At 39.3% G+C, this 17249-nt stretch overlaps 1 protein-coding gene across 1 annotated transcript in view; it reads left to right on the top strand.

The window, feature by feature from the left end:
* The window catches only part of NECAB1 (N-terminal EF-hand calcium binding protein 1), a 185766-nt gene that overhangs the window by 29768 nt on the left and 138749 nt on the right, over window positions 1–17249 (top strand). The window contains exon 3 of the mRNA XM_077876306.1: window positions 3556–3664. Within this exon, the coding sequence (XP_077732432.1) occupies window positions 3556–3664 (109 nt within the window). The remainder of the gene's footprint in view (window positions 1–3555; window positions 3665–17249) is intronic.

Below are 17249 nucleotides of genomic sequence, written 5' to 3'. Positions count from 1 at the left end.
CAGCCCCTGGTAACTATCATTCTACTCTAGCATATATTCTTTGACTTGGTTTACTGATTTTTCTTTTCAATTCCCCAACTATATTATTTCTTGCCCCCTGGCTTTGTGGTTGGCATTTCCTTGACCTGGAATACTCTTACCCTTTACAGTTCTTTCCCCATTAACCCCTATTTGTCACTTGTATCTCAGCTGAAATGTCACTTTTTTCTGGGAATCCTTCCCTATATACTTATATCTGGGTTAGTTTTCTTTTCTACATGGTCCCACATCATACTGTGTCTCCTAGAATTGCCCTTATCATATGGCATTTGTTTGCTCGTTTGCTGTATCCTCCTTCATAAATATAAATTCCTTCCGAGGTTGCCTGCCATCGTCCTTAGCACAAAACAGTGTTGGAACCTAGTAGAAGCTGAGCGAAAATTTGATGAGAGAATGGATGAAAGTGCTATACTGACAAACGGCAAATCTATGTTAAAAGCTCAAGATTCTCTTTGTTCTAAGGCTTTTCTAAGCAACTTCTCTCTGCTACCTCAATCTCAAAAATTAATCGGATATAGAGTATAAGACCAGAATACTTTAAAAATAAAGCAGAGGAGGGGCCAGGTATGCTCAGGATAAACTCAGGCAGAGCATGTAAGTCGGATAAAAAAAACTGAAAAACTTGTACCCTTTGGTGGTAAAGGTTAATATTTATTATCCTAGGGAGGGGAGGTGGGTGGGGAAATGGGGTAAATGAGCGACAGGCATTAAGGAGGGCACTTGTAACGAGCACTGGGTGTTATACGCAACTGATGCATCACAAAATTCTACCCCTGAAACTAATACTATACTACATACAACTAACTTGAATTTAAATAAAATCCTGGGGGGAAAAAAAAAGATTTATTATCATAGTATATCAGATCTCACAGGATTTGGCTAATCTGTAGGCCAAACCAGTATAAATCAAGGTTTAATTGTGTTCCATTTCAAAAGAGAAGACCAGCAGGAAAATTGAAATAGAAAAAAGCAACTTTAATAAAAAATTAAGATTGCTTTGTTAATGCAGAACCCCACTAGAAAGGAGTATTTTGTCTCCTTTTCCTTCAAAAAATACTGTAATACTTTTGTTTGACATTAAGGTACTAGTCTAGAAATATTCTGAAGTAACTCTTTACAATTGCTTATTTAAAAGTATGGTAGCCCAAATTTAGGACTTCCAGGAATCTTGGATGTGGTAAAAACAGGCTTTAAAAATATAATTTCCACCCTTCAGTTCAGGACTATAATTGAATGCTTCTTTTTTTTTTTCTTTTTATATTTCTTTCTAATAAGAATTACAAAGTAAAAAGGCTTTTCACCCTCATAGAATCATCAGAGCACTTGTTCGATGCCTTTGATGGTATTTACGTTATCACTTGAGCTTACTTACATCTGCTGATTGTAAAGTAGTTTTCCAGAGGCTCACCCTGCCACAAAGTGCACAGGCAGGTTAAGTTCTATGATAGCCTTTGTCAGCCTACCTGAGAACCATTAAATACTCACCAAGGGAACATTCCACCATGAATATGTATGTATCCCATTTGTTACACATTTCCATAGCAGAGTTGGAAAGAGTGGGTTGATTTCTATCTTTTTCCCTCCCTCCTTCCCTCTTCCTTCTTTCCTCCTCCCCATACCTAGATGTGGTTTGTGTCCAATTCCCCAACCTGGTGATATATTTTCTTTGTCAAAGTAAGGAGGTGCACAGCGGAGATACTAAAACTATGTCTAGTCTGGAACATCAGTTACATGAAGCCAGAGTTAAAAATAGTCATTTGAGACATGACACTAAAAGAGCCCATCCAAAAGCAGAAATACAAAATTAGACAATAGATGGGCCTGGTGGATTCAGCTTCATTTTGCATTGGGTTGCTGTGGTCTTTGAATGGCTGAGCCAGACAGGTCATCCAGTCCAGGGGGCCTCTGGGAGTGAGGAACTCCAGATCAGGCTGTTGTGATCTCTAATGCTAAGTCTGCTCTGTTAGCATTTGGCAAGAATTAACTGGAAGATTGACTGATTGACCTATTCAGTCAAAAAGTAAAATCATATGCAATTTAAAAACTCTCCGGGGTCTTTATATTTATATTTTGCAAATACAGATTTTTTAAAAATGTTACAGCCTTTAAATCCCTATCTGAAAAAGTAGGTCATTCAGTGATGAGGTCTATTGAGTCCTTGCGTTAATTATTAATGTGAGAAGGAATCTCACAGGTCACGAAAAATCCAGATTTCTTGACTACCCCACTGCTCCATGCCCTCTGTGAGATTGGGATTTGCTGGTAGGGCCCAGGGATTTGCTGGTAGGGCCCAGGAATTTGCATTTTAACTGAACTCTGGATGGTCTGGGGACCATCTTTTGAGGCAAAAAAAAAAAAAAAAAAGAAGAAGAAGAAGCCCCAAATGGATCTTGAAGATCCAATCCTATTAAATCTTATCAACTTTAACCCAAAGACAAATTCTACTTTGTTCAGTATGGTGTTGTTAGTAGGAACACACAATAGGAGTTTGGTGACTGTAACTTCCTTCCTCCTAGTCCTCTGCTGCCCCCCCTCCCTTTTTTTTTTTTTTTTTGCTGCCTCTTTGTAAGTGGAGAGGATCATCCCACCACTTAAGTCATCTGGCCACTTACCTGAGACAACTGGCAGACCAGCGTCTTGCACAGAAAGAAGGATGCTTTCCTTTTCCGACATGTCCATCAAGACCCTTAAATTCTCTGCTTCTGTATTTTGAGAGGTCTTTTACTTTCATCTGTTACTAATGTGTTTCTTCCATCTCTGCTTATTCAGATTTACTTGTAGTAGAAAGTCAGGTGCAAAAGTTCCTAAACTCCTCATGCCCCCAAATAGTGGGATCTTTGATTGCCCTAACTCCCCTACATTCCAAAGTGTATCTCTTATTGCACTTACCGTGTGTTAACTGTGTAACATACCTGTGCTTATGTCTACACCTCTTTTCTCTTTTTATTAGACTCCCTGATTTGATGGTCATTCACTTTTGTGTCCCACAATAAGTAAAATGTGTTTGTCTTTAAAAAGTGTTCATTTGCTTGAGTAGTGAAGGGATGAAGACGGCTTGTTGGATTATAATAATTCTAAAATCTAAATGTTCGCCTTCATTCAATCAATATACACTTATTAAAAACTACTGCTTATTCTGTAAGCTGCCAGGTCCTGTATATGAGGACCTAAAATGTCTAAATAATTGCCTTTAGGCTCTATTTGGTTGGGTGGATATCTCTTTGGCCTGTTTAGTTAAATGGCTTGTTAAATGTTTGCCTTAGAAATAAATGTTCCCAAACATACTTAAAACCATGTAGACCTAGTCCATAAGGGCGTATACATCTGAAGTCTATGTACTATGGGGGTATATTAAATTATTTCCTTTTTATCACCTTGAATTATTCTTTCTTTTTAAATAAATGTATATCCATACACAAGTAAACCTGCATAAGCACTTGGGCGGTTTTTAAAAATTTTGTCAAAATACAAATTTGAAATGATTTGCTTCTCTTCTGTCTTTTCCTACCATTTCAGATGATGGAAAATTGTCCTTTGAAGAATTCAAAGCATACTTTGCAGATGGTGTTCTGAGTGGAGAAGAATTACATGAACTCTTCCATACCATTGATACACATAATACCAAGTAAGGAACTTTTCTATTGGGTTCTGTAAACGATGTAGAAAAGGTGTGAACAAGCACACACTTGAAGGAGAGAATGAGATAATACGTAGAGGGCATGTTTTGTAATGTTTGATTCTCTGTGGTTAATTTTGAGACACCCCCTTTTGAGTAATTGCAATACTCTGAAAAGCTGAGTATTGAATTGCAAAACAGTGATCTTCTGTTGCGAGCCCTTTTAAGGTAGCCATAGGGTATGCAGAATGTAAAATAAAAGCAGAGATTATAAATAATTCTAATTCTATCGTTAAGAAGAAAGTAGAATTTTACCTCGTTTCTTAGGTTTCATCTCCATTTTCCTCATCTAAGAATTGTCCTTAGGCCATTCTTCTATTAGTGCAGTAAAATGTGGAGCTGCAGTGATTATCTGGACAATTCAGATGTGCTTAACTCTAAGTCCCTGTTACCTGAGACATGCAGGTAATTCAGGACACGGAATTTTTTTTTTCTATTATAATCAATGAATACAGTGATCTATTTTATTTATTTTGCATATATAAGTCTTTGCATTGGTAGAACGTTGTTCAAGTTTCTATTTATATTCTTACTATACTTAAAAATGTAAAATAATGAGGAATTGAGGATATAGAACAACAGAAATGTGCTGTTTGGTTTGGGTAATTGAACCAAATCCCATTATCTGTAACAGTCGTGATTACAGGATTCTAATGTGGAAGATGTGTCATTTCGGTCACGCGGGAAGACCCATCAGCGTGTCTGCTACTTGAACAATCACTGTCTTGCTTTAGGCAAAGCGTTGACATGGTTCCAGGCAGTGAGCCAGCTTGCCAAGAAAATGCTCTCGGACTACATCTAAGCACAGACTTTTTTTGTGGCAACCTAGTAAGAAAAGTTTAAGGATTAAATTCGCTTTCCCCAAGCAGCTGCAAATTTGTTAAATAATCAATCTGTAAATTTCTTGACTTCTGTTGGAATTTCAAATTCCCTATGAAATGGCTTAAGTGTTTTGTTGTCAGAAAAGGTGTTAGCTGATAACTGTGTCAGAAGCTCCATTCCCTTCAACAGATCTGAGTCCCTCCTAGCTATGTATGGGTGGTGTGACAGGGAACCAGCTTATAATTTACGGGACGTAGACCCCACTAACTGATCATTTCTTTTTTTATTTTGATGATTTTATTTATTTATTTATTTATTTATTTATTTATTTATTTATTTATGAGAGACCCAGAGAGAGAGAGATGCAGAGACCAGGCAGAGGGAGAAGTAAGCTCCCTGTGGGGTGCCTTTGGCTCAGGGCATGACCCTGGGGTCCTGGGATCGAGTCCCGCATCCGGCTCCCTGTGAGGAGCCTGCTTCTCCTTCTGACCATGTATCTGCCTCTCTCTCTCTCTCTCTCTCTCTCTGGGTCTCTCATCAATCAATCAATAAAATAAATAAAATCTTAAAAAAAGAAAATATCATAGATACTGTGACTGAGGTATGTTCACGCACCTTGGGATCACACAGTGGGACAAGGAAATTTTTAGCCTAGTTTGGCAGCCTCCAGGACTGTTCTTAGCATTAGGGAGTCTGGAGCTGAGTCTTTATGGGAGAGCAGAAACTAGGTAGGTAAAAAAAGGGATGGGGGGACATATATTCCAGTGGAGGAAAAAGCATAAGTAAAGGCCCGGATGGTCAAGCTGGTTGGGAGGGACAAGTATTTTCATGTTACCAAAGTGTCAGTTGTAAGGCTGAGAGCAGGAGGAGAAAAATCTGGGAAGGGAAGAATGGGCCAGACAGGAAGGAATTGGCACTCTTGAGATGCGAGAGTGCTTCAGATTTAAACTGCAGGCCGGGAAATGCTGTTCAAGCACTTAAGCCAGGGAGAAACGTCCTTATAGGTCACTGTGGCTCCACTGATGGACAGAGCTAAGGGGGTAAAGGTGGAGAAAGACCACAGATGTTAGCTGAAGTCTTAAATGACTGCTAGGAATGATGTTTATGCATGGAAGAAAGGAAGAAAGGAAGCCGTGTGAGCCGGTCTGAGAAATGATAACCTAAGTGAAAAAACGAGCAGAGGCTCCGCTTGTGGCTCAGTTGTTGGAAGTTGAGATGCTAATACTCCATTATGTATGCTGATTATTTCTTCCTCATTACAGTTATTATTAGAGTTTTAACAATATCCGGGACTGGAACAATTATTGAGAATCACAGTTGCAAAATTAGGCCTCACAGAGATTTTTCGAAGCACATTTACTCCTATTAGTGAAAAGTAAAGTGTTCGGTAGACCTTACTGGCCTGATTTGGTATTTTATTTATACATTTATTAGTTGAAATTACTTGGCACGCATTAAGATTATATTAAGTGCTAAAGAAGTATAGGCAGTGATTTATACAGTAAGTCCAAAGGAGTAATTATTTCAACCAGTTACTCTCACATACGCATTCGTAAAAGCACTTTAAGTGTTTTCTGGTAACTGTTTTATGATAATGGTGCTCAAACTAATTTGGAGCTGAAATATATTAGAGACTTCTGAATTGTATTAGTGAAATTCCTTTTTTTTTTCTTTTAAAAAAGAATGTCAGTGTCAGGCTTTGATTTTTTAAGGAGATTAATTCGAACATTGACACAAATTTCGGAGCTACACTTCAAGCAAATGATAACTTTTGTCTTCGCGTGATCCAAGTTTTAATTAGTTTAGTGATTATATTATATATGCCATATATTCTTTCCCCTTCCACATAATTTCTAAGAAAATATGTTCTCATATTGCCAACTAGTCAGATTTGCTCAAGGATACATCTGGCCTGAGGATGGGCTGGATCGTGTCACGCAGACTCATGGTCTCATATTTATGGTGAACCATGAGATTCAGATACCATGAGTGTGTGCTGCTGAGGCCCCGAGGGATGCCTGGTTCCTGCCCCCCTCCCGTCTGGTGGTTTAACTTCCTCTTGGAGGTCCATTAAGTCACTGTCTACTTAATGCACTGCATTTTCTTGAGCTGATTTGAGTAAGATTTCATCCCATGCAAAAGCATATTCTAAGATCATATTAGCCCATTCCTGCCATCTATGGAAATCCATCGTTTTGCTATAAATATTATATTTGCCATGTTTGAAAAATGACATATCCACTCTGCAAATATTTGGAAAGAAAGAAGGAAAATATTGAGAACCTATCTTGCTAGCTAAAGTCTCCCTTTTTTTCTCATGAAGAATGTTCTTGAAATATTATGATCAATCATGGAAAGCAAATATTATTTAGAAATGTAATTATAGCTGTTCCTGTAGTACCACATAAGGTATTTTAAATACCAAAATTAAGTAAATTATTCCTTATAAAAATGACATTAAAAAAAACCCATCAGGTAAACCTATAGATTTTCAGACCACGTTTTTGTAAGTAGCTTTTAAATAGACAAACTATAAACATAGAGCTGTGCATTGATAAAAATGAAGTTTTAATAAGTAAAAAATAAATATATTGCCCTCTCTACATGCTTTTAGGTAGCAGTTTTAATTTCCAAATCCAACTCTCCTGGTTTTTCTTCCTTTCCTTTCATTCAGTCATTTCTTTGCTCCTTTATTTTAAAAAATCAATATATGCTTTTAAGAAATTATGTTTAGAGGATCCCATCGCAGGCGGCTTTTAGTGTGCCCTGGAGCCACTTGGACCTTTTCAGTCAGATTTCCTCTCCTGGGTGCAACTATAACCAACAGAAATAAGAACAGATCCAAAGACGTGCAACTTCATAAGAGCTTACACTTTTGAGATACTGCAGAGATTTCTATACATGGATATTACCAAGATTGGAAGTATCTATAGGTCTGAATCATAGGGAATTTTTTTTTAGTGTATTTCAAAATGAAACCATCCACCACACGTCCCTCCGTGTTCAGCAGGGTATCCAGGGACTTGTGGTCACCTTGCCAGCTTGTACAGGTGCAAGCTTAAGCTCAAGATGCGGTATAATCTTGTTCTAATGAGAATTCCACGAATCATCCTAGTTGTTTAATTAGAACATTTTGCCAGAAATTATATTCAGGCCTAATATACACAGCCTGAATATTTCACTCAGAGCAGGGACTAGAAATGACAACACCCTAAATGAAAGCAGGAGAAATCTGAAGGCATCAGAAATCTAAATTCCCATCACCTTTATCCAAACATTAATTTTAAAATTGGCAGAACTTTTCCACCACGTTTGGACATTTAGAAAATTCTCATGAGTTGTTTTTTTTTTTTTTCTTGAAGGGTATAATTGATTGAGTGTGGAACAAAAAGCCAGTGTATTTCTGTGGGTGATACTGGGGATATATAGCATAGCAAAGAAAAAGAAGTCCAAAATGTAAGTTTTTTGTCAAGAGGGCAAACTATCATTGAAATTTGTAACTTTCTCAAACTCTAAGGGAAATGCATGCAATCTAATATTACAGAACATTCTGAAAAATGCCATATCCACCCTACTAAGCCTTTCATGATTTCATAGACTTTTGTCAAGCCTCATTTTAACTGTCTAATCTCTGGGTCAAATATGCCTAATCTTTTTTTCTTCTTCTTAAAAAGAAAAAAGAAAGAAAGAAAGAATTGTTAATTTCTCAGTCCTTTGAATTAGCCTTGTTACATCTTTTCCAGCTTCATTAAAGGGTTTCGGACACACATTTTTCTCAAATTTGGTATACATAACTGTCTAAAAAAGAATACACAAAGCGCTTAGCATATAAGTTGGGCAAAGTTCAGCACAGACTAAAATCTACAGCTTGGATAGCTTAAAAATTGAAAGCATCCCATCAGTTAGAGAGCAGGAACAGATAAAGAGGGAGATTAGTAGGTCAAGAGGAAACTTCCATGGTTCGTCAAAAGTGCTCTTACTCATCAGAAAGCCAGCTTGTCTACATTTTATAGTCAGTTAGAGGAACACAGGAATAAATTAACATAATTCCCCGTGGTGTTAACCATAGCACAGGCGGGGGAAAGATCCCCTAGAGACCAAAAAGGATTCTTTCAGTATCCTGCACTTTGGAGCTCCAGATTGTTAAGATAGACCAAATGGTAGAGCAGATGGGAGTTTTGCTCTTAGGTCACAGAGTGAACGCACAGAAAAGCTTCCCAGGGCCTGCAGATGGGGGTGGGGGGAGGGTTTGACTAGAGATGGGCAACTGTCGTCTTCAGGTCGAGTATTCCTCATTCCAGGCTAAAATAATTTTTTTTCAGTGCCGATTACTGGGATTTCACCCAATACTTGTTAAATTACTGAAGCACACCAAAGTGACAGAAATATCACCACCTACTGAAAGAGCATAGTCCATCTTGAGCTAGCTCTAAAAGCTCAAAAATCTCTTTCGTAGGCTGAAAATTTCTCTCTCGACTTCCACTTATTTTTCTTAGTTCTGTTCCTTAGGGGCATGCAGAAGACAAATATTTTATGACAAGTCTTTCTAATATTTGAGGACAGTTTTATGCACCAATGATGAGATAAAATCCCATAATAATTGGAGAGTAATGATAGCAGAGGGTTTATTCCAGATGGCAGGATTTGGTTCCTTCTGAAACAGAAGGTGGTTCATCCTGTATTTGTGCATGACAGTGAAATGCTAAAGCCTGATGAGTTGGTTGATGCAGCCACTTTCTCCCTTGAATTATTCATCACAAAATGTGTAAGTAGACACATTTTGTGGGCAGTAGGAAAAGAAGGCCGTATCAGTACCCCAGGGAGGGTTGGCCAAAGCATATGTGGCGTAGCTTGCACCACGTAGTGACTGGAAAGTTCTTTGTAGTGGGCAAGAGAGATCTTCCTCTTAACACAACCAATCCCATCTTCACCTGGAACTGGAGACTCAGAAAGCAAAACCAAGACCTAAGTGCCTGGAGAACAAGGAGGTCGCAGTCTCAGGTGCTGAGCAAGTATGCCAGGCCCGAGAGGTGCACAGTGAAGAACTTAGAAGAGAGTAAAAGGTGGTGTGGCTGTATCTCAAGATGTCAAGGGAGGGAAGGGAAAATCAAACTCCAGAGTATAACGGGGTAAGATGGGGTGGACGGAGCAGGTGTCCAGAGTTGAGGTTGAGCAGTATAGAATGGGCAAAGGAGCTGTGGCTGCAGAGGGCTCCAAGTATTCCAGCAAGGCCCAAATTGGCCAAGAGCAAATGAGCAGCCAACACAGATGGAGCATTTCTTTCAGCTCTGTGAGCAAGACTTGGCTGTAGCACAATGAGCTACCACCACCTCACACAGGTCACAATGGCTAAAATTAACCATGCCGGAAGCAGCAGATGTTAGTGAGGATGTGGAGAAAGGAGCCCCCTCTCACACTGCTGGTGGGAATGTAAACTGGTGCAGCCGCTCTGGAATATAGTATGGAGGTTCCCCCAGGAAGTTAAAAATGGATCTACCCTATGACCCAGGAATTGCACTACTAGGTATTTATGCAAAGGATGCAAACATAGTAATTTGAAGAGGCCCTGCGCCCCAATGTTTATAGCAGCAGTGTCCACAATAGCCAAACTATGGAAAGAGCCAGATGTCCATCAGGGAATGAATGGATAAAGAAGAGATTGTGTGTGTGTGTGTGTGTGTGTGTGTAGAACTAGAACTAGAGTTTTATGCTAAGCAAAAGGAATCAGAGAAAGACAAATACCACATGATTTCATTCATCTGTGAAATTTAAGAAACAAAACAGATGACCAAAGGGGAAGAGAAGGAAAAATAAAATAAGATAAAAGCAGAGAGGGGGGCAAACCATAAGAGACTCTTAACTCTAGGAAACAAACTGAGGGTTGCTGGAGGGGGGGGTGGGTGGAGGACGGGGTACCTGGGTGACGGGCATGAAGGAGGCCACTTGATGGAATGAGCACTGGGTGTTATGTGCAGCTGACGCATCACTAAATTCTACCCCTAATAATACCCTATATGTTAGCTAACTTGCATTTAAGTTTTAAAAAAAATTTTTAAAGACTTAGCTGTAGGCACTGAGCTGTGAGTTGACCGCTGTCCAGGCATTAAGTAACCTCCTTGGCATAACCAGAGAAAGGCCAGGAGGTGTATGCTGTTTTCCAGAGAGAGGCAGGAGTTCTGTTTTCTTGAGTAGATCCTCTTGATGGATGTCAGGATGGTTACTAGAAGCCCTGGGTTCGTATCGCTACCAGCTTGGTGAGCTCCCAGAGGTTGCTTTCCTTTCCCAATATCCCAGCAGAATTCTGATCTTGACTTATGTTAGCCTGGCTTGGGTTTCATTCACATCTCTGGAAAGTCACTGTTTTCAGGAAAATAGAATGTGAATGAGAACCGGGATGCTATTTTCAGAATTTCAGGATGCTAGAAGCTGGGCAGGCCAAGACCTGTAGGTCACCTGCTGACTTGACCTCAAAGACTTCCCTTTACCCACTCATAGAGGATTATAATTCACTTCCCTAATGGGCCAAGAGGCTTGGTGGGGCTTGAACTCCAGAGAGTTTCTATTGAGTGTGAGGTCATTCGGGACAATCTGGAGTTCTCTCTAATGGAAAAGATGGAAGCTGGAGATCCTGGTTACATGAGCTGTCCAGGGTTCTGGTTCCCTACACCTGCTCCCTTCCTGCCCATCTGATTGTGTCATGTCCCTGTGTTCCTCTGTTCCCTTACTCTAACTCCTACAATCATGCCTGCAGTGCGGTGTCTTTGCTCCTTGTGGTCCTGCCAACCCTCTGTATCTTCAGGGACTGCCCAAATTTAGGCGGGCTCAGTGAGTGACACCTGTTCTTTATTCCCTTAGTCTTGCTCCATAGTTACTCCCACCTAGTTTGGATACTTGGGGCAGTTCTCACTGTGTTATCCTTATTTCTTAAGAATTTAAAGATTAGCACCAAAGATGGCTAAAAGAAACACTATTTGATCATATTTTTTTAAAGATTTTATTTATTTATTCATGAGAGACAGAGAGAGGCAGAGACACAGGCAGAGGGAGAAGCAGGATCCACGCAGGGAGCTGGATGAGGGACTCGATCCCAGGACCCCAGGGTCATGCCCTGAGCTGAGGGCAGATGCTCAACCACTGAGCCACCCAGGCGTCCCTATGTGAGCCTATTCTATACGGGTGCACTTTTGCCGCATTTTTAGAGTCTGACAACAGAAGTCTTAACAGTCTTTCTAGACCTCACCCTAATCCATTACCACGTCTCCAGTTATTGATTCCATTTGGCCATTAGCACTAAACCTGCGGCCATCAAATTTACTTATTATTCAGCTATTTTTCAGATGTGCCTTTCACCACAGTCATCTCTGAAACACATTTACTTTCTTTGAGCATCTCTAGCTCCTATGGAGAGAAAAAAGACAGGCTGTTTCCTGAGAGTTCCTTTTAAAATTCTTTACTTTCCCGTGAAGCCTTTTGCTTGACACCACCGCCGCTTCCTCTTAAATCAGGCCATTCTACAATCTGCAGTGTTGATTGAGCTGAGGATTCTTTCCTGGATGAAAAGTGAGGACTCAACAAATCTACTTTATAATTAAGAAGATTAGCATAGTTTGGGGGGGATTTATAAAGTTTTAAGGAGATTTTTTTTTTTCCAGATGATGTGGGAAATGGATTAGTTGCTGTTTCTGAGAAAAAAGAGTTGGTCTCAATTTTCTCCGATGGTAGAGAGGCCCAGTTTGTGTCAAGGCAGTTCATATATAATTTCTAAAATTATATTGAGAAAGTGTTTAATTTTTAATTGAATAGAAAAGTACATTTATTGACTGAGCACGTGCCAGGCACTTACTTGCATCGTCTTATTTAATCTTCACAAAAACCAAATAAAAGGGTATCATTCCTCTTCACAGCGTACAGTTAGGCAGTCTGATACAGAACGTTCAGCGACTCACCCAGGGTTACACAGGGACGGTGTGTAAGGGCCCAGGAATCTCATGGCTACCTAAAAACCAAAGTCAACCTCATGGTCAGGCCACTTCAGTAAATTTTCAGATTTTCAGCTATTTATTTTGTCTACCAGAAGTCAAAATATTCCATAGCCAGTCTTAAAAATCACTTTCAGGTATTTTCTTTTTGATGAGAAGGTGGTTCATTCTCTCCAGCAGAATATATTTGGATGTACAGTATAGAGGTAATTGCCTTAATTGCTGCTTTAATCTCTTCCCTTTTTATAATCATTATGTAGGATTTTTACAGTGTGGGAGTCGCCACAATGTAGACATGTTATTCTTTTTCTCTGTGGACATTATTTCCATTCTTTGCACATTTCCCCACCCTCCATCCTACCTTTATATTGGGGATTCATCTCCTACTTTTGGACTTAGTTCCCGGCCGCCTTCCATCCCGTCACTGTGCATTTGCCTGATTTTCTCCATTGTTCTTCAGAGCACTCACAGGGTTTTACTGTTTCCTTTAATCATTTGTGTTAAAGGCTTTTGCTTTCAAGCTCTTTTAGATCATCTTATATTTTTAACCTTATCTAGAGAATTCTTTTCTGGTTGTCATCTCTTCCTCCCAGTAAAGAACGTGAATTCTCTTTTAATTTTTACTGAACTCACTTCCCATCCACCATAATACAATCGCTGGTTGTAAAGTAAAATTGATCACTGCTCAAAATAAAAATTGTCTACGGAGAAACCTAGGTGAATTATTTATTCACAGTATGCAGTATTCTTTCTTCCCTAATGGATCCACCAAATGGTTGAAATCAAGGCAGTAGAATGCTAACCCCAATCTTTTAAAAACACACGATACTTACTTCTTGGATGTTTTCTTCTCTCTTCATCCCCCAGCACACCAACCAATTGTGTCTTTTTTTTTCCCCCCAGCTCATTTATCTTAGGAATCCATCTAATTCTCCTTATGGTCAGGACCACTACCCAAATGCAAGCTTTCTTTTACAACTGCATTATTCTCAAAACAGTCAGTTTGGTGGCATATTTATAATTTTTTTCTCTATGATACCTCCAGGTTTTAGGATTTTTGCAATGAGTATAGATTACAAATAGTCTGATAGTGATTGCTTCCTTTTGAAATGCAATTTTTCCAGAGCAGTCTCTTAAGGAAGATAGTTTGTTCTATAATAAACAATTATATAAATAGCATATACTTACTGTAAAAAGAATTCAAATAATACAGAAATCTTAAGAAAGAACTAAAAATACCTGAAATTTCAGCACCTTGACTTAACTTCCAATAGCATTTGGTTGCCATGCTTCTATTGTGTGCATTGTTTTAATCACAGAAAGCCATTTTCTTGGATTTCTTGCCCTCTCTCAGGATCCACGCCAATCTCACCCCACATGACCAATCTGGACCACCTAAGCTGTGATCTTCTGTATCATTTTCCATATTTAAATAATCATATACACATGATTTCCCTGACCTTTCTTACTAGGTTAGATTTCTCATTTTACTTTCTCCTTATAATGTGTATCTGTTCTCCGAAGCATTCATATAAACTACAATTTTATGTTGTTCAGCGTTGATTTGATTAATGCTCACCTCCCTGGTATAAAGTACATGAAGGCAGAGGTCATGACTATTTTGCTTTTCAGCGATTCCCAGACCCAGCACAGTCTCTAGGACATAGTGTGGGCTCATGAGAAGGGATGGTTCCCTGCTTCCCCGTATCTCATGCTGTGCACTTGGCCTGAATAGTCTTGCCCCTCACCTCTACCTCCTAAACTTTTCCAGCCATCAGGGTCTATTCAAAAGTGATGTTGCAATGCAGAAAGAACTCAGCCACTGGTCAAATTTGGGCTTAAATCCCTCCACTTTCTAGCAGTGAGGACTCTGGGTGGTCATTGCTATTTACTGAGCCTTAATTTCATTGGCTGCAAAATGGAGCCCAGGTAAAAACTCATTTTGCAAGGTTTAGCAATAATATGTAAATACCTGTCACAAAATAGTGATCATGATTATTATTATTAAGATGTATTCACTAACCTTTCCTTCTTTCCTGATTATCATCTTCTTTCTCCAAATTTTCTATAATTGCAGTTTATACTTTGACACAATACCATATAATTGTATATCATCTATTATTTTTTGCTGATTGTTTCATGAACATATTAACCTTGTCTCTAAATCTAAATCATGCAATCCTTTGAGGCAAGAATATGGTTTTCTCATCTTTCCAGTAATTGCTACAATACATTCGGTAAGTACTTAGTTGATTGATTGCTATAGGAATGGGATATATTGACTGGATGTAAGAAAAGCATACAATGGCACATTAGGGTTGACTTTTAGAATTTAGGTCCTGGCTGACCGGCCAGGGAAAGGATGATGCTACTAACAGATCCTCTCAGATCAAAAAGGAGAATTGACTCTTTTTGTAGGGGAAAGAATAAATAATGAGTCTGGCTTTGGACTCTCAATTAAACATTGGAAATGTTATTTATCTTTTAAAATAGTTCTCTACTCCCATGAATTAAAAACCATGAAATGTAATTTTAAGATGTAAATATGGATTATTTCTTTAACAGACAAAAAATATGTTCAAAATAAGAATTTTTCTTTGTCCCTGTATATTTAGTAGATCTGTATTTATATATAAACAAAGCTTCCCTGCTTTAAAAGAAGCTCCTACTATATAGAACGTTATATTCTCATTTCTGTTCTTAAAAAGTTTCTTGTGACGCGTCAGTGGCTCAGTCTGTTGAGCTTCGGCCTTTGTCTTGGGTCATGATCTCAGGGTGCTGGAATCAGTCCCCCAGTTGGGCTCCCTGCCCAGTGGGGAGTCTGCTTCTCTCTCTCTCTCCCTCTGCTTATGCTCTCTCTCTCTCTCTCTGCCTCTCTCAAATAAATGAATAAATAAAAATCTTACAAAAAAAGGTTTCTCAGTGGGGGAAAAGAATAGAATGGGAAGGGCTTTTAGTAGTGAACTCAGACTATATTAAGAAGAAAGCTGAGCATGGGTATCAGCTGAACGTTATTCTTGACTCATTCACTAATGGGCTTAATGGTTTAATTTTGTTTTTAAGTTTTTCTGGGAATCTGTTTTTAATGAACTTTAGATTAAAAACAATGATTCAGAGTAATTAGAAATCTACATGTGGAAAAGCTCAAAGGGATTTTTGTCTTTAATATAGAGTATATTCAGAGAAACATAGTCCAATGAAAAGAGCATAGTATGAATGTATGAAAAATTGTTACCCTCATTTTATTTGAAGAAGTATTCTTTAGGGCGAAGAAGGCAATCTAGATTTCAAAGCCCATGACAGACATCTCTGTCCTTGGTTTATTATTTAAAGTTTTTGACATAAGTTTTCTTGACCAGTAACATGAATCCCTGGAAATTTAATAAAAATGTTATGGATATTACATATTTTAATTTTGGTGGGAAGAGCAGAGAGGTGGCTGTGATACACTGTATCAGACATTCAGTGTTGTGGCCAGAACAGCAAAGAACCAGCATGTGAGACCCACTTTTCCTCTTAACTTCTAAATCAGGCCCGTAGCCTTTTAGGAATAATTTTTTAAAGATTTTATGTAAGTATGTATGTATATATTAGAGAGAGAGAGAGAGAGAGAGAAAGTGCAAGTAGAGGAGGAGCAGAGGGAGAGGGACAAGCAGACTCAGCGCTGAGTGCAGAGCCCATCGTTGGGGACGATCCCATGACTCTGAGAGTAAGACCTGAGCCAAAATCAAGAGTTGGAGGCTCAACCGACTGAGATATCCAGGTGCCCCTGAATAGTTTTATATCAACCCTGATTTAGCAAAAAAAAACAAAAAACAAAAAAAGACAAAACAAAACAAAACAAAACTCAAATATGGAAAGAGGTTACCCCAAAAACCCACTGAAAGTTCTTTGGAATTCCAAGGAAGAGAATCCTAGCGATTAGGAAGAGAAGGAGGCTAATAAATTGAACTTTGAAGGGTCTAAAAGTCTGTCTGGCCATACCAACTGAACTTACCATTCTTTTTTTTTGTTTGTTTTTTAAAGATTTAATTTATTCATGAGAGACAGAGAGAGAGAGAGAGAGAGAGAGAGAGAGGCAGAGATACAGGCAGAAGGAGAAGCAGGCTCCACGCAGGGAGCCCGATGTGGGACTTGATCCCGGGTCTCCAGGATCATACCCTGGGCCGAAGGCAGACGCTCAACCCCTGAGCCCCCCAGGCGCCCCTGAACTTACCATTCTTCTAACAAAGTGTTAGTGTTTACTGTGTGCCAGATATTGTGCGAGGTACTTAGGACATGGTGGTGAACGAGAGATTTATAGTTTAGCCGAGGAAGTAGAAAAGTGGTAACTTGATTAATTATGACAGGGAGATAGAAACTGTTTTGGAGTTAGGGGTTGAGCTGACCTAGTGGAAAGGGGTCAGCCAGGACCTCTTGAAAGTGACTTTTAAGTGAATGTTGAGCTACTATCAAGAAGAGGTGTGGATATGAGTGGGGATGGAGATGAGAGAAGTTTCTAGCCGAAGAGAATGGCATATGGGGAAGCTTTGGGTAAGAGAGAGTGGCATATTGGGCATCTTGGAAGACATGCAGTCAGCCCAAATCACTGTGTTCAGGAGGGTGCTGGAGAGAGGGACCAGAGAGACAGACAGAGCCACTTATGAAAGGCTTGTTAGCCAGTGGGGCATCTGGGTTTCTACCCTCAGGTCGCTGTGGAGCCGTCAAGGGGTCTTCAACATGGAAGTGACCAC

This window comes from Canis aureus, chromosome 28, assembly GCF_053574225.1.
Source record: "Canis aureus isolate CA01 chromosome 28, VMU_Caureus_v.1.0, whole genome shotgun sequence".
Taxonomy (NCBI): domain Eukaryota; kingdom Metazoa; phylum Chordata; class Mammalia; order Carnivora; family Canidae; genus Canis; species Canis aureus.
This window is presented reverse-complemented; position numbering and strand designations above follow the sequence as displayed.